The sequence below is a fragment of the Acartia tonsa genome, chromosome 5, assembly GCF_053477335.1.
Source record: "Acartia tonsa isolate MP-2025a chromosome 5, ASM5347733v1, whole genome shotgun sequence".
In the NCBI taxonomy this organism is placed as follows: Eukaryota; Metazoa; Arthropoda; class Copepoda; order Calanoida; family Acartiidae; genus Acartia; species Acartia tonsa.
In genome coordinates, this window is record NC_137264.1 from 23,148,036 (window position 1) to 23,161,146 (window position 13,111).

Below are 13,111 nucleotides of genomic sequence, written 5' to 3' on the forward strand. Positions count from 1 at the left end.
ATGCTTGTTTAAACTTTGTATATTTTATTTCAATGCTCACACAATGTTGCAAATTTTGCATTTTTCAATAAATTTATATGTCATGCGGAAAGTAGGTCTCAATACCCCCTCTGATATTGGAATTGGGAAGGCTTTTCTTCCCCCCTTTTAACCCTTATGAAATAAACCCCTGAAAAAAAACCGTGCACGCAACTACTTTTATTTATGCTCAATCTCTCAAAGCTTTTGTCTTATGTCAGTGGTTCATAACGGAAAGCGCTTTTATTTGTTTGATTAAGGCATTTTATAATTTATTATTGCCCTATCGATTTCAAACCTGTAAGATCTTAATTAGAAAGTCAGTATGTACATTTATCACCCCCCCCCCCCCAAAAAAAAACTGGATCACATGATGTTATAGTTAAGATTTTGTATTTTTTTAGATCCTCAAATCCTGGTAGGAACAGGGGACTCTAAATTCCAGAAAATCAGGTAAAAAACTTCAATGTTTCTTCTGGCTTAAATAAAACAATAAAAAGTTTTTAGAGGCTATTTTTAGGTTCTTTGCCTATTACCTAGATCATTTTGCTGGGATTAAAAAGCTTTTAGTGCATGGTGAAGCTACTCTATAATTCACATTGTCCATTCTTACGTCAGTCCGTAACGCTAGGAGAAGTGTGATTTTCTTGGCTGCTTTTAAAGATTATTTTGTGAAGTTATCTCTAACCAAAGAAAATCACGTTTATAATTAACTTGTTCTGTCAGACAAGAATTTAATTCACTTTTCTTGTTGTTCCATCCCTATTTTGTGCCTCGTTACTTGTGCGTGTTGTCGTCCTTGTTTTTAACTTTAGTCAGTCTTTTGGTTTAAGGAAAGCACATAAATATACTAAGATTTTAAACTGTTATGTCGATTTTTCTTGCGTTGTTTTGTGTGGGCGGCCATTTTATTTTGCCACTGGTCACGTGATGATCAGGGCTGGTATAAAATATGTTGGATGTTGAAAGTTATGACCAGTGTATAGCACAAACTCTCAGAGAGCATAATACAATTATATTAAGAATACAGAAACCACTAGGAAGGAAAATCGACAAAAATACCTCACCAGTAACACCCCTATGTTAAACTTCAGTGCTGTTATTGACTAAATTTAAAGCTGGCTATATGATCATTATGTTTATGGTCATGTGACTTTAGTTATTTATTGTATCGTATTATAGACAGCTTTCTGCGGATATTATAATGAAAAATTATAATATTAGTTCCAGTTTTGAAGGCTAATAAAACTGGTTTTATATTATGGTTTTAATCTTTTATTTGTGGAAAAATGTCTATAATACGATACGATATATGATCTTTCATTATGTCTCAGATTAAGCAGTTATTGATCGGTTTCAAATTCATACTGGAAAACATTTAAATTTTAAATAGATCCCCTTTACTTTTTAAAACCTTTTCGGCATATATGGATTTTAAATTTTTACTTACATTGCAATATGTCAATATCCTAATGGCTATTTTTAATCACATAAATAATAAGTAATACCAATGTTTTAATGTTATAAGAAGAGAATGGTAATTGCTTCATGTGACACCTGCTCAACGTTATTACCAAAAGTTTATGGAAAAATTTCAGTAATTTGACTTTAAGTCCATAAAAATGAAATTAAAATTTCTGTCAACATTGCTTTTAAATTTGATTATGCCAACCGATGTCGTCTATCGGTTAATTAATAATTACCAGCAGCGAAGCCACTCTGTAATTCACTTTGCCTGTGCGTCCGTCCATCTGACTGGTGATTTTTTGGGTGAATATAAATAGCCCCAACCAGAGAATATTCAGTTTACAGCTTATTTGGTTCATCGGTCTGTCGGTCAGGTTACATATATATATTTTTATTATCTTTAATAATCACATTTCCTCTCTCTTTTTTATGACCATTAAACAAAGATTATTTTTATAAAAATGGAAGTTTTATTGAAAAGGGCGTTTGATATTTCATTTTTTATTTATCAATATAATCTGTTCTCTTATTTTTGATAATTTATGAAGCTAGAAGTCTGTTTAAAAGAATCCAACTGTGTGACTTCTGTGTTTTAAAAAAGTGATTTTAAAAGTGCAAAAACAGATTTTGTATTTATTTTGTAACTACTTTAAGTATGAAACATCCTACCATTCACATCCTATAAACAAGGCTTATATTTATTTTTGTTGATTACTTAAACAGGAAGATGCAAGCAAAAACTCTTGTCTTCATTTGTGGGTAAGTTTTTATTTTACTTTTTATTAAGCTTAATTTCTAGACTGAATAAATAAAAAAATTTTATAATGCTTTTAGTGAAGCAGCAAATAGCGTCTAATAAAAAATAACGCCTTAAAATACAAATGACCAATGATTGGCCAACATATATTTTACCATTGGTCAATATAAATGTATACTTTTGTATTGTATGACGTAATTATTTATTAGGCTCTATTTGTTGCTTCACTTTCAGCTCTTAATTGTAAAATCATTAAGAATAGGCGAAAAATAAACTTTGAAAGGCATTTGTGATACTTTTTCCCTTTCACCATCATATTATTTGCTTTGCTTAAGAACTTTCAAGGGAGGAGAATTATTGGGGTAATTAACCTAAAAAATTAGATTTACCTCCAAAAATGTTTTCCCTAAAGTTCTCTAAGAACCATGTTTGTTATTTTCCAATAAAATCGGTGAATTTTTAAAATTTGTTAACTCATAACTTGGGTTTATGAATAATTAAAAAATCGATAATACTTTAAAACCATTTTGCTTTGTAAAAATACCAAATTACGCCCCTCTTTCGTTCCCCTCAATAATAAAACATGATTTAACACCATTTTTCCCAGTAAAAATTGTATTTTCTTTGCTTTTTCTGATAACAATAATTCTATACATTAAAATTATGAATTACAAATATTTAGTATTGATCATTTTCATTCTAAAATGACTAATAATTGGAAGCAAAATAACTATTCTTCGGGTGCATTGTTCCTAGTTTTCTTATCATTCCAAAATTATTTATATTCAGACTGTTTCTCTCTGGAGTGAGTGGCCAAGTAGACGACATTCTAAATGCCATTCCCGGAATTCCTGGTAAGTTATTTCCATAGTACATACTTGATACTACGCCCCTAGATGCCTCTAGAGGCACTTGAGGTGGTGGGAAATCTAACTCTCTCAAAAAATGAGAGGGATAGCCATTTTTTGGGGGTGATTTCTCTAAGAAGTGTGGGGTAACCTCCCCCAAAATAGTTATAAACCTTACCAGGACCAAGGAGAGGGGGAACCATTTTTTAGGGGTGATTTCTATAAGAAGTGTGGTGTAACCTCCCCCAAAATAGTTATAAACCTTACCAGGACCAAGAAGAAGTTACATTGTAAACGAGAATCATATCGGTTCAGCGGTGAGCGAGATTCTTCGGTACAGACAGACATCCTGTCACTGTTACATAAGGATATGAACTATGAATTAGATCGATATTATTTATCATTAGAAAAATAAAAAGCCTTAACTAAAAAAATAATATCTGGTATTGTCAAATATATGCAAATGAGATACTAATTGCGATGAAGCACAAAAAAATGTAATTTGCAGATTAAAAGATATTCATAAAAATATTAATTTTATATTATTGAATAATGGAAACAATGAAGTATATGCAGGGAGGTAGAGGACTAACTTCATGTACTTTTATTGAATTTTAATTGGTTTGTTCCAAACTTGAAGTGCCCATATCATATAACCAATAATTTTAATCTACAGAAGAGGTAATATTGTTTATCCTCATGGAGATAAGAACTAATTTAACTGCCATTGTCTTATCTCTTAAGATGCCTGAATATATGTGTTCTTAAAGTAATATAATACGAAATTTTCCACCATTCAATCAATCAATCACTGTCAGATATTGTAAAAAAGTTTTGTTTTGATTAAATTAATATTCAATTTGACATGTTTTACAGGAAAAAATATGTTTTTGATTTGCATTAGATTATCAGAATATTTAATGTGTATCAGAAAATTATGAATATTTTGTTTTACTTTTTTACATATGATTATGAACAGCTTATATTATGGAAAAGTGTAATTCTGTTCATAAATACCTTATCGTAGCTGTATATAGTGCCCTAGCAAAATGGGGATAGATGTCACTGCTTTTGGCCTATTCTATTGACGTCAGGAAATACACTATACCACATCCATTTTCAAGAGGGTTTCTTTCCCACTTCCCTTTCTCTTTCCCTCTACTATGACGTCAATAGAATAGGTAGGCGACATCTATCCCCATTTTCCTAGGGCACTAAACACAGCTACAATAATACTAATTAATACATTATTTTTACTAACTTGTTTTTAAAAGAGATAGATAGCTTTTATTCGTTAATTTAGGCATGTTAGAATTGTCCTATCGATTTCAAACTTTGCATGATTATTCCTGTAGTAGTTAGGTACGATTTAGAAAGCGTAGCAACTCTTTAATCATTACCAGAATGTCCGTACGTCCATTTTAAACATGTTGATTTTTCTAATTTTTTAACAGCAAATTTTTATGTGATCTAATTATCCTGATTTTTGGTATATTGATTCCTGGGACAACAAAGAACAATATTTTAAGCGAAGCAACTCTATAATCAAATCTAAAAAATGTAAGTATGTCCATAAACTCAATAAACATTATCATGTATCAAGAAGTTTTTCAACAAATTAACTTACAATTTTGCTTCGACTCTTATACTTTTATATTCTGATAATTCAGTTTAGACACTATACAAGTGTTAATGTCCGTTTGTCCTAACGTTTCAGTGCTTCGCTTTTATGGATGTTGTCATCCTTGTTTTTTCTTCATTTCAATTATCTTTAATGCTTTTTTCATTTGGGCCTTACTCTTTTCTATAACCTAAAATATTTTTAGTACTCAATTTTTGTGCTTGTAATTGTAATTCCAGATAAACTGCATTTTTTTGGCATTTGAACAGTTAAAATTTAAGTACATAAATTGTGTGGTATATCCTGCCTAAAATAAAATTATGTTCATATTGTGGGACTTTTGAGGTTGGACCAATTTTGAATTAAATCCTCTATTTTTTTCTACAGCTTTTCCCCTTTTTTTTCAAGAAAATAACAAATATGATTTTTTTAGGCCAAGATTATCCTATTTTTCCTGTGACAGTTGAGACCTCATTTATTTGTGATGACAAGATTCCAGGCTACTATGCTGACCTAGAGGGAGAGTGCCAACAATATCATATCTGTGCATCAGGTTTAGTATTTATATATGTTAATATACCTGGCTACTATGCTGACCTATATAATGTAAATCTAATTTTTAGAGAGTTGCTTAAACTTATTGCTATTTCTTTGTATTTTATTCTTTTTTTTTTAATTAAAATGTTGGATTTTTTGGTCAAGCTTTTTAGCTATGATCACATGATAATCATCAAATCTCTGAAGTATAAATAAAAAGAACAATATTATTTATTTGTACTTTTCGCAGTTTATAACTCAATAAACAATAAATTGAAATAAAAGATGAAAACAAAAAAACATATTTATAAGAAATTTGCATGATTTTTAAGCCTTGCTCCAGTAATTTTAACAAATTGATTTAACAGGAAAACAGCACAATTACAATTTTTAAAAAAATGTAAAAAAATATGATGAGTTGATGATGGTTTTTAAAAGCAAAGCTTTTCTGTTGTCAAAGTCGGTCAGTTTGTCCGTAATGGATAGCTCTAATCGTTAATTTAGGCATGTTAGAATTGTCCTATAGATTTCAAACTTGGCATGGTGATTCTTGTCATAATTAGGTACGATTTAGAAAGCGTAGCAACTCTATAATCGTTACCAGAAAGTTCATACGTCCATTTAAATCATGCTTATTTTAAACTTTTTTTCCAAAACAACTTTTTATTATATAATTCAATAACTATTGATCTAAATTTTTAGAATTATGATTCCTAAGACAACAAGGTATAATATTGTAAGCGAGGCATCTCTATAATCAAATTCTTAGGTATGTCCTTCTACTGTATCCTTATTTACGAAATTTGCATCAAATTTATGTACAATTTTTTAAAGATTTACAAACTAATGTATTGGTTATTTAGTTTAAGTGTTTACTTTAAAAGTGTTAAGGTTCGTTTGTCCTACTGCTTTAGAGCTTTGCTTTTATGGATGTTGTCATCCTTGTTTTTGTGCTGTCTTGGTCAAGGGTTAGGTGTGTTGATTAGTCAAGTAGAAACTTTGAATTGTAGTTCTTTTTGTGTCATTAAGTCTAGACAAAACTATTTGATCAGTTTAATAAATCATTTTGTTTAGATAAAGTACATAAAACAGTTTAACTTTGTCGATTGGTCAAAATTTGAAAGAAAACTTTTTAAGAGACAGTTCAAGGCTATGCCAATATCAATTTTAAATTTTTGATATAATTTATGACTACCTGATTTCAATTTATAATTAAAGGTACTTTTAGTTAAAATCTGAGGTAAAAGCTTATTTTTAAAACAGGTTCTTAAAGGTATACCTATTTCTTTTCTAAAACTCATCAAATGCCAAATATGCTTTAATAATTTTATCTTTGAATTTTATATTTTAAAGATCTATTTTATTGATGGTAATAGAGTGGACAGATAAAGTACACCTTGTTGTATCCTAATATTTCATAGACTAATAATATTATAGATGATAAAAGTGGACAGATAAAGTACTCCTTGTTGTATCCTAATATTTTATAGAATAAACATATTATAAATGGTCAAAGTGGACAGATAAATTACTCCTTGTTGTATCCTAATATATCATAGACTAATTATATTATAGATGGTAAAAGTGGACAGATAAAGTACTCCTTGTTGTATCCTAATATTTCATAGACTAATAATATTATAGATGATAAAAGTTGACAGATATAGTACTCCTTGTTGTATCCTAATATTTCATAGACTAATTATATTTTAGATGGTAAAAGTGGACAGATAAAGTACTCCTTGTTGTATCCTAATATTTCATAGACTAATTATATTTTAGATGGTAAGAGTGGACAGATAAAGTACTCCTTGTTGTATTCTAATATTTTATAGACTAATAATATTATAGATGATAAAAGTTGACAGATAAAGTACTCCTTGTTGTATCCTAATATATCATAGACTAAATATATTATAGATGGTAAAAGTGGACAGATAAAGTACTCCTTGTTGTATCCTAATATTTCATAGACTAATAATATTATAGATGATAAAAGTGGACAGATAAAGTACTCCTTGTTGTATCCTAATATTTCATAGACTAATAATATTATAGATGATAAAAGTTGACAGATAAAGTACTCCTTGTTGTATCCTAATATTTCATAGACTAATAATATTATAGATGGTAAAAGTGGACAGATAAAGTACTCCTTGTTGTATCCTAATATTTCATAGACTAATTATATTATAGATGGTAAAAGTGGACAGATAAAGTACTCCTTGTTGTATCCTAATATTTCATAGACTAATAATATTATAGATGATAAAAGTGGACAGATAAAGTACTCCTTGTTTTATCCTAATATTTCATAGACTAATTATATTTTAGATGGTAAAAGTGGACAGATAAAGTACTCCTTTTTGTATCCTAATATTTCATAGACTAATTATATTATAGATGGTAAAAGTGGACAGATAAAGTACTCCTTGTTGTATCCTAATATTTCATAGACTAATTATATTTTAGATGGTAAAAGTGGACAGATAAAGTACTCCTTGTTGTATCCTAATATTTCATAGACTAAATATATTATAGATGGTAAAAGTGGACAGATAAAGTACTCCTTCCTGTGCCCAAATGGAACTCTGTTTAACCAGCAATATTTCATCTGTGACTGGTGGTTCAATGTTGACTGTGCCGCGGTAGGTTAATCATTATATAAAATAGGTAGGATGTCTATCTGTCTGTGTATAAGATTGTAGCTAGAATTGAGGCTAGAAGATACATGTATTAAAGAAGGGGGGGGGGGGTCCATTTAAATGAATAAAAGCACCATGTCTTTACAATTAGGTAATTCTAAGAACTCTTTTTATTTAGGCCGAAGACTTTTACTTCCTGAACGCTGAGATTGCTGAAGCTATGGCCAACGCTAACAACCTCAGGTATAGTTCCAAGCTTAAAAGATAATACCCAAAATTGCCATAGAAAATATTATAATATTATGATTTTTATAACTGACTTTTCGTTTGTCCATCAATAATATTTTGAGCTTCAATATTTATGGACTTCAACTTACTTCTGTCATGTTTTCAAAGACGTTGTTTTAGCATTAGCTTTGAGATGAGTGTTTCATGATAATGTGGGGGGCGGGGAAGGGGGGTATTAAACTTCAGTGGCATAAAAAGGACATTGAAGTTCTTTTATCTCACTCTGAAAAGAAAACAAAGCAAACCTTGAACTCAAAAATATTAATTAAAACTTTTGTTTTCCTGCTTTTACGCGCCTTTCTTTACACCAAATATGTTTATGTTTTTTTTCTGGCATTTAAACTAAACTCTAAATTAATTTTCTCTATTCAGAAACGGAAGATCTAACGGCGCCCTTGGAGTTCCATCCGCCCTAGACCGTCCCGCCGCTCCTCCCGTGCTCAGCGGTTCCGCCGATAACAGCAATGCCGCCCAAGCTTCCGTCTCCAGCCGCCAGGAGGGTAACGCTGGCCTCCGGGCATCCGGCAGACGTGGCAACGGCAGACGAGGAAACAGGTTTCAACAACAGTCCTTCTAAACACAAATAGTTTTTATCCATAACAGTCCTTTCAGATTCACTAATGCGATAATGTTCATTGATATTATTTTGAATGTTTCGTATGTGAATCTAGTCCCCAAACCCCTACCTGACCCTACCCCAGTACCCTGCCACTAAAATTGACCCATTTAACCTTAACTTTTGAGCAATTAATTGTCTAATTATTCACTTACTTGCTAAGTTGTTAGCTTGTCAAGTGAAACGTATGAATTGTCAAAAATTTAAAAAAGATTGTCTTTTCTTAAAACGACAATATTTTAAGATCTTTTAATTGCTTAAAATTTGGATTGTGTGTCTTTTTTCGTTCCCAATGCCCTTTTCCTCTTATTGTAGTTTTTAAATTTTTCTTCTGCTATTTTTTATTCCCCCATCCCTCCAAAAAAATCCCCAAAACCCATATTTTGACATTTTCTAAATATTCCCGGCCCTACTTAGTTACCTTTACTTCTTTAAAAAAATAAATATTCTTATAATCTTAATTATCTATCTTGTAGCATATTCTATCTATCCACTATCTATTTCAATCTATCCATTTTCAAATCCTCTTTTTTCTTCTATTCATTCAGTACTTCTCCTTTTTCCTTTTCCTTTGTTTATAATTATAGTCTACTACTATATTAGTTTGGAGTACATATTATGATTAATATACACCCCTAGTCATAGCTTATATAATTTGTATTTTATTGACAAAAATACATATAGTCATATGAACTCAAATCTTTTTTTTGTTGTCGTGAGCAAAGCTATTGTGTAATTTACTTTGTATTCTGTCCATACGTTGGTTGTTCAATACAGTTTATTTTTATCCTTTTTGTTGGTAGTTTTCCTAATGTTGCATTTGGACCAAAAATTACTATTTGAAAAGAAGTTCCTTGATAGTTATTGTTGTTTAGGTTATAAATAGAGCCCCGCAGGGACAGTAACCCGTTGGGTTTTGCAGGGTTCAAAGTCCCCGCATGGGCCGGAATATGTGTATTCAAGAAATTAAAAATGTTAGGAGCACAGCTACTCTAAACAAGGTTATGTCTGTCCGTCTGTTGCAGCTGAAACTTTCTTATTGATTTTTAACAATATTTACTTAGTTTTGGTTTGTTTGTCCGTTAAGATCTTGTTAACCACTCAACAGATTGAACTCTCCATTTTAAGGAGGCTAAAAATAACGACTGGGCTGGTTTAAAGCTGTTTTAATGTAATCCTCTCTCCCTCTTTTTTTAATACAAGGTCTCTTGATGTTAGAGGCGAAGCTTCTATTACATAATAAAAACATTAGAACAGTTTTATAAAATCGAATTCTAGGTAATTTTCTTTATTATGTATATATGCAAAAGTGCAATTAAATGTAAAAAAAATATTACAAAAAATTGACTTTGTTTAATAATTTTCTTGGAATTTATTTGTGCAAGTACAGTAAATCTCAGGGAGTAAGGGGACAATAAACTGTAAATTAAACTGAGCTGGATCTTTAAATCATTTTAGTGGTGAGCCAGATCGGGGTGAGCCAACTTTCCACCAATGAGAGCACAGCATTTTATGAAATGCCGCGCTGTGATTGGCTGAAATTCGGCTCACCCCGATCTGTCTCACCATTAAAATGATTTAAAGATCCAGCTCTGGTACCCAAAGTTTTATAAACACAATATCTCATTGGTTAACTTAAACTTTGGGTACTATTATCAAATCTTTATTGAATTGGTGTAAATCGTTAATCTACAGTAGGGGTAATTTTGTTTAACTTATTATGGGATCTACTTCAATTTATAATCCATTGTCTTATCCCTTAATATCCCTTAGTAAATCTTGCTCGGTATTGGCATTCAAAACTATTATAGTTAGAGCCGATAACTTATAACAGTTTACTGCTTCTGTTCATCTAATCCCTTATGTGTCTCAGTATCAGGGAGGGAGAGGACATTGGACTGTAAATGACACTGGTACCATAAGTGTTGTAATCACGTTGTTTTATTATTCGTTGGACCAAAAACTTTGGGTACTTTTATTGAATTTTGATATTAGGTTTGTTCGAAACTAGTTTTCTAAAAATTGTTTTAATCAATGATTTTAATGTAAATTAGGGGTTATTTTGTTTATCATCATTTGGGATGAACATCAATTTAACATAATACAAATAAAAGTATTTATTGATTAATTTAGACTAAGAAAATGCTTACAGAAATCTTAAAATTTCTCAAAATAAACAAAATTAATTTGTTCGTGGCTCTTACTGGAATATGATTACCGTTTTTATTTAAATTTAAATATAAAGATAAAGAAATGAATTAACAGAGCCATGAAAATTCATTATGGTCAATGGTCATATTAGAAATACAACAAGGATACATAAATCAATAAAATTGGATAGTTTAAAGAATTAAATAATTATGATTTTAAGCACCTATGGTGATCAGGAAACATCTAATGCCAAAATTCGTATTTGTACCTGACCAAAATTACCCTGATCGCTCAAAATAAAACTTACATTACCCCATAAATGTATGTTTATTTAAAGAAAGAGAGAAGCAGCACAAGAACGTCATTTGACTCGTCTAATCCCGTTCATTTTACATTCAATTTGTCAATATTCTCCACGTAATTAAAACAAAGGTGAAGGGTTATCGGGCAATACCTAGCATCGCTGACAGACAGACCTAAGTACAATTACTAATATAGAGTAGCTTTGCAACTAAAAAAATGGAATAGTAATAAAGAAAGGAGTTTAATAAATTAATCATGCAATTAAAAATAAAATATTTCATTGTTAAATAAAATTTGCTCAAATTTTGGTTAATGAAATTTGAAAAATTACCATTGAGGGAGGGGACATTGGACTGTAAATTAAGCTGGTTTCTACAGTTTTGTAAACACTTTCTCTCGTTCGATGGTTTGAAAATTTTGGGGACTTTTGGGAAGAAGGGTTTAAATTTGATTTTCTTATCCCCTATGATCCCGAAAATTATACAAAATTTGAAACCAAATAATTTGAGAAATAATCTTACTTTAAATCTATCTGGGATCACAGAGTATAAATTAATTTATGTGTAAATTCTGCCTTATATTGCTTCTTTTTAAAAGAAATATTAGGAAGTAAAATATTTTTCAGCGATTCCTGTAAGGATAAGACAATCCTTACAATAAAGTAACAGGATGTCTGTTTGTCTGTCTGTCTGTTTGTGCGTACCGAAGGATCTCGCTGACCGCTGAACCGCCACCCTCCCAAAAGAAATAGATTAGAGACTATAGCGCAACATAAAGAGGTATCGTAGAGACTTTATCGCAAAATAGATAGGTATCGTAGAGAACAAAAACATTTAAAGTGCCACTACAGGCTTCTGGGGGCGTAGCCGCTAGTAGACTATAAAATGACATATCATAAGCAAAATTAGATTAAAATTATTAATGAAAAAGTTTGGACACTGTTATTTTTTAACAACCAATCAATTAAGATAAAAGCAAATAAAAGTAACTAAAAATTTTAAGCCAGCAAATGAGAGAACGTGTTTATAAAACTTTGGGAACTCTTTACCATTTTATAAATTAAATTTTTATAAAAATGTAGATATCAAATCAATTTTAAAATCCTTGGATTAATTATATTTATTGGTAGTAAATGACCAAGTGTCCTTTCCAAGGTTTATTATCCATATCATTAACAAGAAATAGAGGCAATTAGTTCATAAGTAGCGCAACAATTACAAGCTAGACCCTGTTTTACAGAATAGGGACAACAATTTTATTAGTTTTAATATATCAAAATTTTTGGTTCAAAATAACCTTTAATTAAGATTAGAAATGAGAGGTCTTCAGCTTAAGGTATAAAACAATGGATGATAAATTGATGTACATATTTACACGACAAATTTACTACCTATTGTAGATAAAATTGTTGGTGGAAAATATCAGACACTTTTACATCCCAATCAACATCTAATAAAGTCCTAAAATATTATAGGCCAACGAATTGGAGATCATCGGTTGAAAAGTTATTAAACTTTCTTTCAACTTTTAACTTAAGCATTATTTATAGTCTGATATCCTCTCTTCTGAGCTATATAGCTCCTACGCTCCTGCTAAATCAGCTAAATAAACGCGGAACTTAAATCACAATTTTTATGATATTTTTTTGTTTATGCAATTTTGAATATTTAAGTTTTTATTTGGTCTATTAAGTTTATAATTTGCTAGTTGTTGTTGAGGGCAGCAAACCGAGAAGAAAGATTTTTTTTATGATTGTGGCTTCTCTATAATTCACACTCTTTCTGTATGTTTGTTTAACATTTGTTTCCAAAAAGAGTCCTAAAAATTCTAACTACAACTCTAAGTACATCGAACCAAAAA

General features: G+C 30.4%; 1 protein-coding gene across 1 annotated transcript; it reads left to right on the plus strand.

Annotated features, from left to right (window-relative positions):
• The first annotated feature begins 989 nt into the window (after positions 1–989).
• Positions 990–9,496, plus strand: LOC145320283 (uncharacterized). The gene is made up of 7 exons (XM_080162702.1): positions 990–1,056; positions 2,207–2,244; positions 3,032–3,096; positions 5,145–5,264; positions 7,790–7,896; positions 8,072–8,136; positions 8,554–9,496. Exons 2-7 carry the CDS (start codon positions 2,213–2,215, stop codon positions 8,756–8,758), a joined length of 594 nt encoding a protein of 197 aa, XP_080018828.1. The 5' UTR covers positions 990–1,056; positions 2,207–2,212; the 3' UTR covers positions 8,759–9,496.
• The last annotated feature ends 3,615 nt before the right edge of the window (positions 9,497–13,111 follow it).